This window comes from Choloepus didactylus, chromosome 9, assembly GCF_015220235.1.
Source record: "Choloepus didactylus isolate mChoDid1 chromosome 9, mChoDid1.pri, whole genome shotgun sequence".
Taxonomy (NCBI): Eukaryota; Metazoa; Chordata; class Mammalia; order Pilosa; family Megalonychidae; genus Choloepus; species Choloepus didactylus.
Genome location: NC_051315.1, coordinates 122,247,794 through 122,266,213, shown reverse-complemented (window position 1 = coordinate 122,266,213; position 18,420 = coordinate 122,247,794). Strand labels below are relative to the sequence as shown.

Below are 18,420 nucleotides of genomic sequence, written 5' to 3'. Positions count from 1 at the left end.
GCACCCACCTCACCCCAACCTAGTAACCCCATATCTCAAGCTCCCAGCAGACTCTTTTCCAGCAATCCTGAACAAATTTTTGGAACTAATTTCCTCTGAACCAAGTCCGTTGGCCAGGGACATGAGGTACTTTGGTGTTTAGCCAGTGCCTGTGTCACATGTTCTTTCCCAGTGGCAATTGGGACTAACCTCATTCTACGAGGCAGTGTAGAGTAGGGGAGCAGCTTTCCAAAGGAAGGAGACTGAAGAGTGTCCTCGTCAGAAGGAGCCATAGCTGTACCACTGAAGACATACAAGAGCAACTCAGAGTTACATAAAATGGTAATTTACCACAAAAAGATATGCATTATTGTAGACTCGGCAGTTCATCAGATAATCCACAGTTTATTTCCCTCTTTACCTTCACCTTTTCACAAGAAAGTTTTTTTATTGCTTTTTTTTTAAAAGGAATAATTTTCCTCCATTTCATTTTTAAATATTATCTTAGCCTCTTCTCTTTGAGCTCTTCTAAAGAACTTCTTATACAGATTTTCAGTCATCGTTTGACTTAGCCTCTGCTGAATGTTAGAAATTCTTTCGGGCAAAAACTACATGTTATTTGCATTCCAGCTGTGCTGCCACAGTGTCTGAACGTGGGTGCTTGGTAAATGTGTATAGAAGCAATCAGAGAACACGTGTTTGCCTGCCTGGCTGGGGAAGCTGAGACTCTGCAGGGTTAAGTAGCTCAGGTTTCATCACACATGGCATTTTGAATTTGGAATTTGAACTCTGTTATCTTCCTATCCCCAACTTAGTATTTTCCCCCATTTATTTGTTTATTTATTTTACTTGGCTCCCCAGCCAAGTAATCCAAGGGGAAGCATGAGTACCAGTTGGCAACTTCCGGTCCCTCTGTGTGTTCAGCCACTGGAATCAATAGCTGTGACATTTGGTCTGACAACAGTGACAGTAGAGCACTGGGGACCGATGTTTAAAGTGGAGCCACCTCAGAACATCCAGGCAGAGTGGCTGTACCACCCTTGGCTCCTTCTCATGCCACCTTCAGGAACTTATTGTATGGCAAAGGTCTGACTGAGTTGGTTTTCCATTTCATGTACCTTTTGTAGAGCCTGGGCAAATGGCAGACAGGATGAGTGTCCCAGCTTGCTCGTTACCTTGACTTCTCATCCTCTCTCCCCTTCTGCTCTTTGTGTCCTGGCCCAGTTTCCCACAGAGGCCACTCCCCAGTGATCCCTGCTGCTCCTCCCAGCCCACACCAACCCCTTGGAAGTCCCAAACCCAGCAGCCTTCACCGGACGAGAGTCAATTAGGAGCAAAGGCAGAAACTTCCAGATTAATATGAAGACTTTTGCTCTTACATTTTGCTTTTTAAACACAAATCGACACTTTCTGGGAAATGTAAGGGCCAGTCTCACTTCTAATTAAAAAGTATCAGGGCTGGCAACTTTGTATCCTAAAAGCCAGTCAGGGGTCAACCAGAGAAATAGAACTAATGGGTAAAATATATTAAGAGATTTATTCCAAGAATTGGTTTATGTGATTGTGAGGGGCCTGCTAGGCAACTGTGAAATCCATAGGGCAGGCCACCAGGAAGGGCAGACTGCATCTCGTGGCACAGGCTGAGGCTGGCATCCACAGGCAGAATTTCTTCTTCTTTGGAAGCCTCAGCTCTGCTCTCAAGGCTTTCGACTGATTGAATCAGGCCCACCTACACTATCTAGGATCATTTCCCTTACTTCAAATCAAGGGATCATGGACTTTCATCATGTCCATGAAATACCTTCACAACCACACCTAGATTAGTGTTTGAGCAACTGGAGACTGTAGCCGAGCCAAGTTGACACATAAAAAGACCATCCTGGTGGCTCACTGGTGTTCTAATGGAGGCTATGTGGGCTTCTAAAAGAAAGGATTTGTCCTGCCACAAATTGCAAACCTCTACTGCCTGTACAATGATTGTTTAGACATTTTAAAGAACTCTTTTGGGCGATTATATTTAATTGAATGCACTTCTGTATGCGTGCTATCATTTACTTCTTTTGGTCCACTATTCATTTCACAAACAATAGCAGGTCCAGAAAGGTTGAGTTGGATGAGGTATAAGCAGATATAGTCTGTGAGCCCTGGTTTAGAGATTTTATATTTGCAGTGAGTATTTTACTTTCATTTCATTACCGTCATTACCATCCACGAATAGTTGTTGGGCACCTAAGATGTGCCAAAAACTGTTTTAGGTCCTTGGAATTCTTGGAACAAAATAGACTTTCTGTCCGTATGGTGCTTACATTCTAGTGGAAGGAGACAGATGATGAAATCAACAAAATAACCATAAACTATCCCAGGTAATGATAAGTGGTAAGAATAATAAAGCAGGGGATGGCAGCAGCGGGTAGACGTGTGTGCGGGGCTGGCTACATAATTTGGAGGACCCAGTGCAAGGTGAAAATGCAGAGTCCTTTATTTGAAGGGTGGGAAACAATGCCATGAAAACACTGGTGTTTGACTGTTTCCCAGTTTCACTTTAGTTTAGTAGCATCCTGAATGTTTTCACCTGCATCTTATGAAATGTCTCTTGGCCTCCCTTAGTAAAACAATTAAAAAAACAAAGATTGTGCTACTTGGTTTGACATACAATTGTACCATGTCTAATTCCATATGATTTAACTATCTGTGATCTCTTCCTCTGCTTTTCAGCACTTTCAGACCATGTTGAAGTCTAAATTGAATGTCCTAACACTGAAAAAGGAACCTCTCCCAGCGGTCATCTTCCATGAACCAGAGGCCATCGAGCTGTGTACCACCACGCCACTGATGAAGACACGGACTCACAGCGGCTGCAAGGTAAGTGGCTCAGGCCAGCAGAGGCTCTCTGGGTGGGACAGACCAGAGACTGTGTGGCTTAAAGACATCTGTTTCATAATGGAAATATTTATTTTAAGAATGAAAGTACAAAACAACTGACAAAATAAGCTCAACAAATGATAATAGCAGGAATCCATATCATGCCTTCTTTGTTCTTAATGATGCAATACTCTCCATCCTTTTCTGGCACACATTAAAGAATAGATGTTAGTAGCTGTGAGTAAAATAATATTCTCTTCATATGTCTCCAGCCAGAGATAAGAAAAGTTCTGTCCTTCTGTCCTCAATGGTAATTTCTTCCTTTGTATTTGCAACCTGAACAAAACATATCTGAAAGAATGTGGGGAAAAGCAAACAAATGAGTTTCTCAACAGCTGTCCTCTCTGAATCCATTGGGGGTAATTTTGCACTTTTGCTTTGCTTCAGCTCTTAAAGTTTACACTAATATTCATGCCTCAGCATCCATAAAGAAATAATTTTCATTTATGTGATGTTTAATGCTGACATGGAAAAAAAAAGTAGAAATGAAATGTATACTTTTTAAGATTTTTGGATTCTTTCTCACACTATATTCTTTTCTCTCAAGTTGGTGAAAATGGTAAATCTCTGTAGACGTAACAAAGAAAATAGGCTTTGTGCATATTTTTTCTTCAGAAATTTGTTTAATGTCTTGAAAATAAAATAAGGGACAGGAAGATATATGTTCACTTATGGATCTCCTTTATAACCTGGTGGATATACTCTTTTCGCCATTGCTGACTAGGTTAGGGAGGCAAAGATTGATGGGTCTTTCCTGACAGTGTATTCTACCCCTTCCCAGTTACCTTGCGGTTGTGATCAGATTGGAGTCACCATCTTGGGTGCTGGTTTTGTGCGCAAAACCTCACGTGCATTTGTTCACTCCACAAATACTTATTGAGAGCTCACTCCCTGCCAGGCAATGGGAGAACTGTGTAAGAGCAGCCAGTCACTCGTGCAATTTAACTGCTAGTTGGGGGAGGGGGAGCAGATAGTACACGTAAAGGGGCCTTGGCAGGTAGGAAAGCAGTGTGTGAAGAATTTGTGGAAGAATCATTCAGGCAGAAGGCACAAGAAGTGCTAATTCCCTGAGGTGGAAACAGGCTTGGTGAGTTTTAGAAGAGCAAGGAGCAGGCCCGTGTGCCTGGGACATTGAGAAAGTTTGTGGTGGGTGATGGGAGCAAGCAGCAGTCAGGGGTCACAGTAAGGAGTTGAGATTTTGTTCCAGTTATGAGGGATTTTGTTCCAGTTATGAGGGAGAACCACAGTAAGGAGTTGAGATTTTGTTCCAGTTATGAGGGAGAACCATCCAAGGGATGATAAGTGAGTTGTATGACTCTATTTAAAAAAAAAATTTTAAAGGTAAGTCTGCTAAGGTGAATTTCCAAATCCCAAAGAGCAGTTGCCAGTGGCTTAGCTTCACCTGTTATTTAATGCTCTGTGTTAATTGAAGACATAAAGGAATTATAAAAATACTCCTTGAATTTGAAAGGGTCATGAGACCCAATCAGGTTAGCAATCCTTAAAAGATTTACTACGGTCAGTTTGAATTCTGTTCCTACTGGAGAAATTGGTCCCTTAAAAGCAAGGTGAAGTTCACATATAAGAGGAGGCTCTAGTTTGATAATCTCTACAGGGTAGGTTTAAAATGGGAAGGAATAGAAATGCTGTTACAAATTTAAAAGACCTAGCAATCCAATCCAGATATGAAGGAAATATATATGCATTCATTGTGTGTGTATGGTATTGGTATATAGTATACTATTATTATAGCATACACACACATATATTAGGTAATGTTTGCTAGGAGTCTAAATGCCATCATTTTTCTGAAAATGAGTATAGGGTTCAAGATTCACAGAGTGATTTTTTCTCTGTACTGCTTTAGGTCCTCTTCCTTTATTTCACTTCTAAAACAGTGTTGGAAAACACAGGAAGAATTGAGAACTGTGTGCCTAACAGGGTGAGGGGTGCAAGGGCATCAATATGTGTGCTAGCTCGGCAAAGGGAAATCAGCAATGATTTCAGTTGGACACAACGAAGAAGTTCTGTGATCAAGGTGAAAAACACATTCCACTGCCCTATAAAAAATTTATGAGCTCTCCATCTCTAGAAATCTTGAAGATATTCCAGGCACAGATAATCATAATCCTGAAGTTGGGGATCCCCGCCAACATCCCTTGAGGTACTTTCCAGCTTTATGAGTCTATCTGAAGGAAGAAAACCTCCAATGTGCAATTTTTCAAATTGTCTGCTGTAAGCGTTATACATTTAAACTTTAACTGTGAACGTATGGGCATTGCATCTTTTATTTCTCTACAACAATGCCATATTCTTTTGTTAAAAAACAAACAAAAACAGTTAGATTTTTGAACCTTGAAAGGTCTGTGTAAAATCCCCAGACCTCCCCTGATTCTTTCCGATCACCAGGAGGAACAAAGTCCAGTGTTTCATCTCTGATTCCTGTGGATAACTTAGCACACAAAATGCCAGCTGCAGAGGGAACTCTCCCTGGGACTCCCTCCTGCCAGGAATAATGAGCACAATGTAGCCCAGTCCCAGCTGCAGGGCCAGGGTACAGGACCCTCCAACCTCACACAGTACTAGGTTTTTTTTCCTAACAGCTCTCAACTTGTGCTTGCATGACTTTGAGTTTGTGGAGGGAGAGAGGCGGGAGGAAGCGAAGGAAGGGGAGGGCTGAAAATGGGCTGTGATTAGCAAAGCTGAGGTCCCCGCTCATCTCAGATTCCCATTTTCCCTCTGATCTGTATTCTCCCTGGGTCCAGACGGAATTGCTGTGCCAAGCTATTCATGCAGCGGCCAGCCCCGGTCTTTGTGTGTTCTTCTCTGTGCTCCACTTTTTTTTCTGGAGTGGAGTTATTTAACTGGACAACCCACTGCACACCATTAGGACGCTCCCACCCAGGCCCTGGCTGGAGCTGTTTCGAGTGTCAGCTGCTGTATCTGATTTTGGAGTGGCAAACCTTGCTTGTCGCTGCTGAGGCAGTCCTACGTGTCTGCTGCATGGCATGATGGAACCCAAGGTGGCGATTTTATTGATATTCATGGAAATCTTCCTGCCCAGCCGATCATGCTAGACAGGAGTCAAGCTACGCGTATGTGGGTAACACAACTTACATATAGCCAAGTAGGGGAAATAAGACAAGTACCCAAATGAATGAATCATAGGTACTTCTGAAACTTGAGTGTGCATCAGAATCCCCTGGCAGGCAGATTCCTGGGCCTTCTTCCCTAGACTTTGGTGGAGGCACTCAGCCTACTGGTGGGGAACAGGGGTCTGCACTTTAATATAGACCATGTAATTTAGGTGAAAGGGGTGCATGGACCATACTTTGAGCTCGAGAGCCTGCCCCACAGAGTGGCATGTGATAAGAGCAATACGAGTGATATGAACTGAGAAGCACCCTGGGAGGTGGGGCATAGGGTGTAAGTGGTATTTGGGGGCTCGCACCTGTATGATCAGAATGGGTTTGCCCTGCTGACCAGGAAGCGAATACCCAAGGATGTCATCACATCGGATTCGTGTGTCACAGGTACTGCTTGAGTTTGTCACTGTATCCATCAGGGAGCACTGTCCTCCTTTGGATTGACTCACTTCCAGGCCTACTTACTGAGGTTCTCAAAAACTTTCATGAGATGGTGAGAATAATGATGATGATGATAAAACCTAGCAATGGTACGGTAACAGTGATAATTATAGAGCCTATGTTTTTTAAGCATATGAAGCGCCAGTTTGTGCACTTTGCATGCTGTAGACCATTTAATCCTCATGACAGCCTGAGGGTGCCAGTCCCAACTGTAGCCCCATTTTGCAGATGAGCTAGTTGAGGCATAGAGGGGTTCATTAGCCTGTCCCAGAGCACCCGGGGCGTAATTGGCAGAGTCTGGATGTAAACTTTGCATTCTGACTCCATAGCCTGGACTTGCACCACTAAAATTGACTTCCACTTAGTGGTTTCAATTTCCATCCTCAGATATCTCTTGATATCTCTTGTATTGTGTGACTTGGAGCCAGTTGTTTCTTCTCTGCAGATCTTAGTTTCTGCACATTTCATGGGCTGGGGCAGGGGAAATGGGGGTCAGTGTATCCCAGGCACCCTCTTATCCCAAAGCCTGAGACTCAAATATTTTATCTTGTTTACATGGATTAGAATTTTGATTGCAAAATCAGAAAACACAGGGAAAGTATACTAAAAGTAACATATAACCTATTTTGGATGCACTAGTTAGGTTCTCAAATTTGTTTTTCTTGGATAAATTAAAGACAAGACAAGACTATGATGAGAATTTGTACCTTGCAAATATATGTCTTATAAAATAATATATAGAACAAAACACAGCATGCCCAGTGAGTTCCCATAGAGCCAGGCAGATGCAGTACAAATGGTCCCCAGCTTCATGGTGCTTAGAATTTTAAAGTAAAATAGCAGTCATTATCTAACAAATAAGCTGGCACATCATTGGAAGTTTAGCACATTTTATATCACGTATCTTTTATTTAAAACATTTTATGAAACCCCAAGATTGGTGGCCATTTCTGAGTGTAAGGATTGCTATAAGTTGAAGAAGTAAAATTAACCTGAAGGAGGGATATGAAGGGAAGATGCTGGTAAAAGGCTCAAGAAGGAAAGGTCCTGAATCTCCCCACCTTTTTTTTTCTGGATTTACATGGCTGTTTTTACTTTATACACTCTTAGTAAAGCTGGGTGGGCTCAGGGTCCTTAGTCTGTGTCTTGAGTGGTGGCTTCCAGGGGTAATGCTTCTCTCTGGGTGTTGATGGTAAACAGGGCTAATTAAGCATGGGATGTTTCTTTCCATTCTCCTCCCTTTCCGTCCCCTCACTGCCCATGCTGAGGTGTCCTGGGTCTTCATTCTGCTGCTTGGGAGGTGAACAGATAGCAGCCTCTGTCCCTTCACTCTTCACTGCCCCAGGCCCATCAGCAGCTCATGGAAGCCTGCTCTCACCCAGGATGCTTCTTGGCCTTCCAGGGTTTACAGCTCTGTGTGAGACCCTGCTGCCGTCTTCTCATTTGTCAGAGCAGAGACCATCAAGCCAAACAGTTTCCAAGGAGTTCATGATTTATAAGTCATAATGCTTTTTTTATTACTGTCTTTGCGAGAAACTTCTGGACTGACGGCTTTCCAGGCCATCCTCAAATCCTGTCCACCAGGCACTCAAACCATCCTCTGCCTTGTTCCTCCTTTCTCATCCTCCTCACAGTGCTCACCCTTCTAACTGCCCTGTTCTCGTCTTGGAAAAGTCAAAGGGACAAAATGGATGTAACTTCAGGAGCAGTTGGAGCACCAGTATAATTTTTAGGATTGGTCATTGTATATAAGATTGAGATATGACAACTTATTCTACTGCTCTGGTACCTAGTAGGGAAGGATATGTTATTTGTAGTTTTACTATAAACTGCTTGGCCATGAGAACTGAATTAAGATTTTGAATACTATAGTTTGGTCTTTCCACTGACCGCTGTGGTGGCTTCAGCAATATCCTTCATCCTTTATGAGCTCACTTTTGTTATTTGTTAACTAAACACTTTACATATTGGGAACTGTCTTAACTTCAGCTGACAAAAGTGTTGAAAGTGAAGATTATCATTCTTCCTGCCATATTTTTGGCAAAGTAAAATAAAAATAAAATAAATATACACACATTCATACTAGAAGGCTGGGTAAATCTACATTAAAATATGAACAGCAATCATCCCTGGATAATAGATAATGGGTAACTTTTAATTTTCTTATTTGTTACTTATTCTTATTTTCTAAGTTTTCAATAATGAACAAGCATTACTTTAGTAATTAGCTTTAAAAACATTACTGAAGAAAAAAAATCTCTTTGGGTGAGAAGTTTGCCTGGAACATTCTCAGTAAGAAACTCCATTGTAAATGGAATGTTATGGAAAACAGCTCCCTCTGGAATTCACGACTTAGATGTTGGCTTCTTTTTGCCCAAATCAGAATTTCCATAGCTCCAAGGAGAGTGATGTTTTTCCATCTCATTTGTGACTTCTCTGGAGCCAGCTACAAATCTGCAGTAGGAAGCCCAAGTCCGAGCTTGTGGACAGTGTCCTCTTCCGTGTGCCTTTATGTGCACTAGACCCTGGAGGCTAACTCTTAGCCAGAGAGCCCAGAGGACCTGTGTTTGTAGGAAAAGAGCCCCATGTGCCCAACGTGGTGTCATTTGCTCACTTCTCATGCTGTCCTAAGTGGGATCTTATTCCTAGGATGTGAATTTCCACAGCGTACTTCAGCGTTACTGTAGATTTGTTCAAATGCGTTTGTGAGGATGGTGTATCAGTTTCTGGTGACTGCTGTAACAAATTACTACAAACTTAGGGGCTTAAAATAATATGAATGTATTCTCTCCCCGTTCTGGAGGCCAGAAATCAGAAGTCAGGGTCACTGGATGGAAATCAGGTGTCCTGAGGATCCGCTCCCTCCAGAGGCTCTGTGGGAGATGAATCTGTCTCTTGTCTCTTGCAGCTTCTGGTGGCTGCCTGCCTTCAGTTATTGCTGCTTGACTCCAGCTCCACCTCTGTGGTCACTTGGCCTTCTCCTATTCTGTGTATATCAAATCTTCTTCTGTCTCTTTCTCACCAAGACACCTGTGATTGGATTTAAGACCCACTGGATAATCCAGAATAATCTCTGCATCTCAAGACCTAAATTTAATCACCTCTGCAAAGACCTTTTTTCCTTTTAAGGTAACATTGGCAGTTTCTGGGGATTAAATACAATATCTTTGGATGGCCATTTTTCAGTCTCTGAAAAATGGTTTTGTTTAAAGCAAGAATTTCCAAGCAAAAATAAATATAGTGCTCATGGTTAATCGTTATTTAGATTAAATTTATTATTCCTTGGGCCTAAAAAAATTCTTTCATTAGGATTCAGAAAGCTAGTAGAAAAAAAATATATAAAAACAAGGAAAACTGATCTGTAGATGAAGTATCTTATTCCTATGCTGAGCCAGTTTTCTCTACTTTATTTCTTTATTAAAATTTCTGAAAGAAAATCACAACTCTCTTAAACAAAATGGGGAACATTTGTAGTTTGTTATGGTGCAGCATAGTGACATATTAAACCATGTGTGAGTGTTGAAGCTGTACGTTCTCCAGAAAAGGTCTTGTTCTTTTAATTCATTCCTGTGTGTATGGACCTATTAGGTTATTTCAGTTGAGGAGTGTTCCAGGGTGGGTCTTAATCCTCTTACTGGAGTCCTTTTTAAGAAGATAAAACACCTGGAGAAGCTAAGAGAGGCAGAAGCTAAAGGAGAGAACCACGTAGAAGCTGAGAAAGGAAGTTACTGAAGCTTGAAGCTAGAAGCAAAGGAACCTGGGAGAGAAGGACCAGCTGTGTCCCATGTGCTTTGCTATCTGACAGAGGAGCCCAAGCTCAGTGGTTACCGGTCTTCAGAGAAGGTATCGTCCTGTTGATGCCTTAATTTGGGCAATTTCATAGCCTTTGAATTGTAACTTGTAAGTTAATAAATCCCTATTGTAAAAATCAACCCTTTTCTGGTATATTGCATTTCGTTAGCTTTAGCAAACCAAAACACCATGTTTGTAAAATGCTGATAATATAACCACAGGGAATGCTAATGAATGTTTCTCCCCCCATTCCAATAAAGCTTTAAGGATAATTTTGAAAATGATATGGGACGTGTCTGAGAGAAGTCCCTTGTTGAGAATTATTTTTCTCCTTGTGGTTTCCTGTTTAGACACTTTTTCTTTGAAATACCTTGGTTTATTTCTGAAAATTTAGTGTGATTATTATCTGAATTTAGAGTTCATTTATTTAGAAAATATGTTAATTATTCTGCATGTTTCCTTGGATGACTTCTGTGAATAAAATGTAGTTCTTTGGTGGTAGACCTTATTTGTTAGGCAACCTATGGAAACACTGCACAGTAAACCAACTAAGTTGGTAAAAAAATTCATTAATAATATATTTTGTATTTTCCATCAGAGATCGTAAAACTTTTTAGAAAGTATTAGAAGATTATGAGAACTTCAAACCAAAATCCGGTTTATAAAAATGTAATGCTTAAATATGAGAAGTTAGCTTTGAGAGGATTTTCTCTGGTTTACATGTTTAATTTCTATTCAACTTTTTTTTGTTATATTGTCATTTTTTCCAGTGTTCTATTAGTTTTATACATTAGATGCATTTGTCTTGAGGAAATCAAATATTACAGCAGTAGCCTGCCTGCTTCTCTAAACCTTGTTTAATTTTTTGTTTGTTGAATGCAAAAAAGAGCATTAAATATAGACTGTGAACACAATCTCATATAAACCAGTACTTTCTTTGCAAGTGACTTCTTGCCTTACATTTAAAAATCTTATTAAAACAATACCTGCATAGATTTAAAAAATCAAATAACAATGAAAAATTAAACACAATATGTTTAGCTCTCCCTTTCTTTACCCCTCCCTCACATTCGAGGGCAGCTGTAATCATTTAGTAGTTCTTCTTATGTTTACCTTCATATTTGCAAATACTATGTTTTCACCCATTTCTAGATCTTACCTTTTGGCTTTCTGTTTTAATATATGAAGATTTAAATCTATAATAACCCTACCCACTTTTTTCCCCTCCATGTAGAAATATAGGTTGCATGTAACTCTTACTCAAAACTGTGAAAGCACTGCCATTGAATTCCACCATACCATTTTGCTGTTGAGGAATCTGATTCTGTTTGATTCAGAGTCTAATATTCCTTTAATTTTAACATTTTTTCACTCTCTAGAAGCTTTTAGGATCATTTTTTGTCCTTGGTGCTCTGAAATTTCATGGTTATGGAAGATTGTAGATCTTTTCAGTTTGGAGACTCTTGTTTCTTGGTATTTTAGGGAACATTAAGTAAAATCCCTTACTTCCTCTCCTAACTGAGGAACCAGTTGAGAAACAAGACACATAACACAGATAGATTAGTTCAAAATACAAGTTGTGCATAACTTTCATTGGAGGATGTTGGCTTCCTAGAGCTTCTGAATCTTTGCTGAAGCCTCTAACATTCTCATCTTGTTCTTTTGTGTTTATAATTTAATACATTTCCATTATGATAAATGTAGTGGGTTTTGGGAAGGAGAGGAGATAAATGTTTAAGTTAAATTTGCCATCTTTATCTAGAAATTCTCTCTCAATTGCTATTTTTTTCTTTGCCATATAAATGTTCCTTGCTTGATATCTTTTTCTAAGATGAAAATGGCAATTCTTAACTTACTTTCAATTTTAAGAAGACATTATAAAGTACTTTGAACTTTTTGCAGGAACAGTGCCGTATAAACAAAACGCTGTTAGTGTTCAAATACAGCTCCCTTTAGTTTGAATGTAAAGATCAATGAACTACAGACAAAATGGTAGCAAACAAGGTATAGATGTCAAAGTGGCAATAAAAAACCTGGGGTTATAAAATCCTCTTTTCTATGTGAATCGCTGTTTCTTACTACGCATATGGATATTTCAGCCCCCTACTACCTGGCAAGTAGAATGTAAAAGCCACTGTGATAGCAGGTGCAGATCTGTTCCCTGGGGTGCTAGATGTTCTTTTCTTTGTTTTTATTGAAAAATTATATATTCATTTCTTAGCAAGAATGCGTATGAGTTCTCTAAATGAGACATTAGTCAGATTGGTGGTTATGAGTCACCAGGCGTCTTCAGAAGCCAAATCAAGGAATTATAAAATAATCAGGAAGTAATGGGGATAAATTGAACGTCATCATCCTGGGAACCAGGGAAGCTACCCTGTGAGCTAAAGAGCCTTCTGAAATTAGTTCCCCCTCCCAACCCTCCCCACAGTGACTGGTTCATGCATTTTCTTTACAAATTGTTTTTGTGTCACTTATGAACAGTGTTAGAGGTCTCATATGTCACTCCCAGCTGTGGTTATTTCTTTTTTTGTGTGTGTGGGGGGCAGGGGGTGGGGTAGGAAAGGTGCTGTCCATTACCAGAAAGAACATTTTATTATTAGTGGATTCATGGGATGGTCCAAAACAGGTGTTCACTTTTCTCATCAAAGACTCAATAGTCATTCAGAAGCTGCCTGGGCTGTTTCCTTCTCCTCTGGTCACTCTTCCACATTCTCATGCCAAAGGTTTACTAAAGCTTTTTCCTCCCAGGTCTTCCCTGCAGCCCCAGGGCCCTGACCGACCAACAGGAGCTGGTTTGGGGGTCGGGGTAGGGGGAAGCTGTAAGGAAAGGGAGCCTGCGGGCCCACAGGGTGAGTCTTCTACAGGACAAACAAACCTTTATCTTGATGATAACAAATGACTGTTTTCTGTAGCAAAAAATCTTACTATACCAATATAATCCTTATTTCACTTATCCAAGGAAGGGTCCCCTCCCAGAAAAGGGAAGAGTAGGGAGGGAGAAGATTCTATTTAGCCATATATTCTAGAGCCATTCTGGGAAAAAGAAAACCAAAGGAAGGGGATTTAAAGATCTATTAGTATAAAAAATAATTGGTTCATTTATTCATTGTCACTGAGATCCCTTAGTAGTCTCTCTCTCTCTCTCTCTGTGTATATATATATATACACATATATATGTGTATATATATATATATTTAACTTTATAACCCATTAAACAAAATAAGCGCTTATCCACTTGTGACTATAAACATTAATATGTAGGATAAATCTATATAAATCTATATACTGGTCACTATTATATATATTTGAAACAAATACAAAACGGAGATTTTAAAACGATGAGTTAAGCGGAAATAAACCGTATCATGTGTGTGTATACACACACACACACACACATCTATCTATATATATATATCACGTTCATTGTGATGGCTTTATATTACTATTAGTTTAGACAAGGCTCTTCTTTAACAATAGTGTATCTAAAACCAAATTTCGAATGGTTATGATAATTTCATTTGTTTTGGCTGGCTTTTTGTCAGATCAGTTTGGATCATCAGTTTCTTCCCAGAATGAGGCAGAAAGAACATATACCAAGAGAAGATGTCAGCTCCACCACTTGCTTGTTGTTTGCTTGTACATTTATTATCTTAAATCTACTTTTTTTTTGCAGAAATCTCAGCTTAGTTTTGTTAAAGCCAGATTTTGCCATCCATAAACCATTTGAAACGGACATCCCCGTCAACTCCTGTCCCACTGGGGAGCTCCCTGCTTTCCTCAGGACATTTCTGGTTCCACATATGATGCTCCATCCTGGGACAAGGTTGGGCTGAGGGTGCAGGTGTCAGTCTGTATAGTAAGCATTAGTGATACTGAAATTGTATTTTGTAGTTTTGAAGAAAAAAGTAACTACAAATAGAAATTGTAATATATTCTATCCCCAACCCAGGGGATTCTGTCGTGCACCTTCTGGAATATACACAGCACACTTTGGAGATGAAGGTCCCGGACTACCATGCTAAGAAGCTTGAGCCTGCTTCTTGGCTTTGTAAAAAAGCCCACCCAAAACATTCCTTGCTGTTTGCCGAGGTTTTGAAGGAGAAATTGATGGGCCCCAGCCAGTTGTTCTGATCTTAACCAAATTCTTTTCCTGTATCCCCTGTGTGACAGGTGAGAAAGACTAGGCCATGTTAGGCTGAGGGAAGTGCTTAACAAACCTGTGGAAAAGCAGATTTAACTTCAGGCTTTTGGGCCAATCCTCCTGAAACATGCTGCTCCTTACTATATTGTGGGAAAGATAAGGATGAAATCATAATAACTGGTGTGGATGTTAAAGAAATCAAAAGGAAATGGATCTCATCTCACTTGGCCGTGGCCCTGAGAATTCTTGACAGGTAGCAGCCAGTCATTGTAGCCAGATTGGTTTATTACCTAGGGCAAACTCCACATTTCTAGATCAAGATTTCTTTGCAGGAAGCAGATGAGACTTTTTCAATGGTGGGGTATGTAGACTTGGGAGTTTTCCTTTGTCAGTAGGTTATAGCACTTCTTACTGTAGGAGAAAGATGCTAAGATCAGCCCTTGCTGCATTATGGAAAGTTCCAGATTCTATGAAAGGAATAAAAGGTATTTCCATTGAATTTGCACAATATATTGATTTTTCATGTAGCTCATTGATCTGTAGTGGTTTGTCTTTAGACTTCAGCATTTGACTCATTGGCTAATGATCACACCATCAATGTAAAGAAGGTGGCTTTTGGGACACTGTATCCTGTTTTCTTTCCTTTAAGTATGGCTGAAGACAGGCTAAGTGCCTCGACAATGATATTAAAGCAAGATGAAGAATACTTGTATTCCAAAGGAGGGTTTAGTATAAGGAAACTATTTTTCTCTCTGTACTCTCTTTTTCTTGCCCTTGCTTTCCTCTTTTCTCTTTCCTTCCCCCTTCCTTCTCTCCCTTTTCTCACCTCCCCTTTTCTTCCCATTTCCCATTTTCTCCCTCTGTTCTTTTTCTCTAATTATTTTCCAATCCCTACATCCTGTATCTCATCCATCTAGCATCCAGCAAAAGCCCAGAAGTTCCCTGTGGTTAGACCAGCTTGGGGACCTCCCCACCCAAACCAGTCAGTTTGGTGAGTGGGGTGGAAGGCAGCAGGGGTAGTTTAGCTGGGACAGAGCCAGGTGTGTGGTTAGCTCACACAGAACTATCCAGACTCCCTAAGGGAAATCAGGTATGCTCCTGTGGGGAAGGGGGAAATGGAAGCTTGGGGACAAGAAAACAACAGACAGCATCCTAGTTTTGCTGAGGAGGAAATCTTTATACACATTATACACAGAGACACAGTGATGTAAAAGCATCAGAACTTAGGCTATGGATTTTCAGTCTCTGTACAAGGATCACCCAATGGCCAAATGAGTATTTTTAGTGAGTACCAAGAGAATATTTAGGGAACTCTGCTAGAGCTTCTTGGGAAACATATTGAAGAGCAGGGAATGCAACCATGTTTTGGTGATGGACAGATAGAGGAGAAAAACCATGCATAGATTAAAGGTTAGTGAAATGTTTATAAGTACTGAGTTTTTTTAATAACACGGTTTGTACAACCAGTTGGGCTAGCCTTTGCTTTGCACCTGCAGACGTGAACATCGCCCTATTTCCTTTCACCTTCAGAGGTTCCTGGAGAGAGGGCAGGGGCTGCTTTCTGCTCTGGTTTGACAATGGAGGTGACAGACCTTTTGCTGCCAGTTAACCTCCAGGGTTCCGGTATCTTGTTGGCTTTTGTCCAGGAACATGGTTACTCATTTCCACTAGCTGAGAGTCCAGTGCTTTCCATGGGGCATAGTGTGAGGGAATCTGTGCTCCTTCATTTTCTTCTGGCCTCTTTAGATATCTGCCCGGCCCTGAAGCTTTGTCTGCTCTATGTAGCAAACAATTGATGGGTTTACTCGTGTTCTTGCAAAATCTCTCCTTAGCTTTATTCCAGTTTCTCAAAACAGAACAAATGGGGAGTCATCCAGTGCAGCTTCTAATGGTCTTGGTGTGCATCTATTTACAAATTAGCCAAGCTCAGTGCTTCACTTTAGAAAGCATAACTCTAAGTCCTATTTTATGGCGCCTCAGTTACCTGCAAAATTGCTACAAATGCATTTGACGGAAGCCCACCCTGCATTCCTACACAGCTCTGTCTGCTTGTCTTCATTGTTACTTTATTTTTGTGAGTCTTTCAGCACTGGAAGATTGATTTACTTTAGAGTATATTGCATTCAGGCTGTTCATTTTAGAAAATATTGTATTGAAACCATTAACATCTAATTGGAAGCATCAGACTGGATTTTAGTGTACTTGATTTGAATTCTAGTTGGTATTAAAAGCTAGTCCTCTGGTAAATGATAAATGTCATTTTTACTATGAGAAATTAACTTAAATATGCTTTATGGTAAACAACGATAAAAGGGAAAGTGATGATGCTTTATTTTCTACACTCAGGGCCTCCAGTTCTCATTGCAACACATACATCATAAGTAAGGTATTTACCCATACAAATATGCATAATATATTTGACAGAAATCATTCTAGCTGCTCTGCCCTTTTATTCCTTGTATCTTCTCAAATGTGTTAAACAGAGAAGCTATTTATGAAGAATTGGCAAAAGGCATTGCCTTGTTCAGTTTATTTTACTTGAAATGGATGACATATGCAAAGATTTTGTGATTAAAGAAAAAGGATCATGAACTTAATTTATTAAAACTCTTAAATATAATAAAATAAGAAAACAAAAAAAAATCTTTCCTTGTCCTCCCTTTATATTTTTCTTTCATACTTGTGAGCAAAATAAAGCTTATTATAGGAGATACCCACTTGCCTTAAGGGACTTGAATTTTTCTGCTGCATAGACTTTAGTTTATGGCTCATTTCTCCAAGAGAAACAGGCTTATCATAAAGGATGTGTGATAAGTGTAGGCATAGGATGTATTAAGCCACTACTTAATGTTCTCCATCACTGCTGTTCTCCATAGTTTTATTTTAAAGCAGTGTTGATAATTTTGACAGAAAATTTACCTGAATTTTCTCCGGGGATCAAATAGCATTCCTTAGTCAATTTAGGCCCCTGAGGTTCAAAATAAGCAGCCATAGATTTAAATCAAAGAGAGAAAATGCTGATCCTTAATCGATTTTTTTAAATAGAGGGTAAAAAGTCCATTATCTTTAATTTACATAAAGAAGCAGAAGAAGTTATTTTTATATACAGGGAATTAGTGGGGAGTGGCATTAATTATGGCTAAGCCCAAGAAGAAAGAATATTAAATTTCTTAAAAAGACTCTCTTTATCTATTAAACAGTGAACTCTCAGAAAATAGAAAAATAATCTGAAAACTAGATTGTACTAGTCATGTATGGCTGGGTAAAGAATTATCCCAAAGTTAGTGGCTTACAACAACAAACATTTATATTCTGACAATCTCTGTGGGTCCGGAAACTCAATTCGGCTTAGCTGGGTACCTTTGTCTCAAGGTCTCTCATGAAGTTGTCATCAAACTCTTGATGGGGGCTGCAGTCTTATCTGTCTTCCTCCATCACATGGCTATTTTCTCTCCCTGTTTGTCTCAATTTAACTCTTCTTATAAGGACAACAGTTACACTGGATTAGGGCCCATTGTAATCCAGTTTTACCTAGCAGGATCCAGTTCCTTACACTTTATGAGACCGAGGGTCCCTGTTCCTCACTAGCTCTTGGTCAGAGACCTCCTCAATGCCCTTCCAGAGGGCTTCTCTATAAGGCGACTGGTAACATGGCAGCTGGCTTCCTTCAGAATAAGTAGGCATGAGAGCAAGAGTTGACGAGCAAGACAGATGCCAGAGTCTTTTGTAACCTCCATTTGGAAGTAACATCTCAGAAGCAAATCACAATAAGGTCCAGTCCGTGCTCAAAAGGATTGAATTATACAAGGGCAAGAAGAACGGGAGGAGGTATGAATTGTAGGAGGACGTCTTAGATCTGCCTATCATGTTTGCTGACCACTTTTTCATGCTTCATTTCATTCATGAATCCATAAGCATATATTGATCATATCCTGAAAAATGGACAAGAGTCCAGAGAACCTGCCCAGTCATCCATAGAATAATAACCTGAGACCC

General features: G+C 40.1%; 1 protein-coding gene across 2 annotated transcripts in view; it reads left to right on the top strand.

Moving 5' to 3' along the window:
* Positions 1–18,420, top strand: part of PID1 (phosphotyrosine interaction domain containing 1) — a 219,926-nt gene that overhangs the window by 102,037 nt on the left and 99,469 nt on the right. Inside the window, exons 1-2 of one of the 2 annotated variants that reach the window (XM_037850185.1) lie at positions 298–321; positions 2,695–2,841. In XM_037850185.1, the coding sequence (XP_037706113.1) occupies positions 319–321; positions 2,695–2,841 (150 nt within the window). In that variant the 5' untranslated portion in view covers positions 298–318. Of the gene's footprint in view, positions 1–297; positions 322–2,694; positions 2,842–18,420 lie in introns of those variants that run through there. The other variant, XM_037850186.1, reaches the window with a different exon arrangement.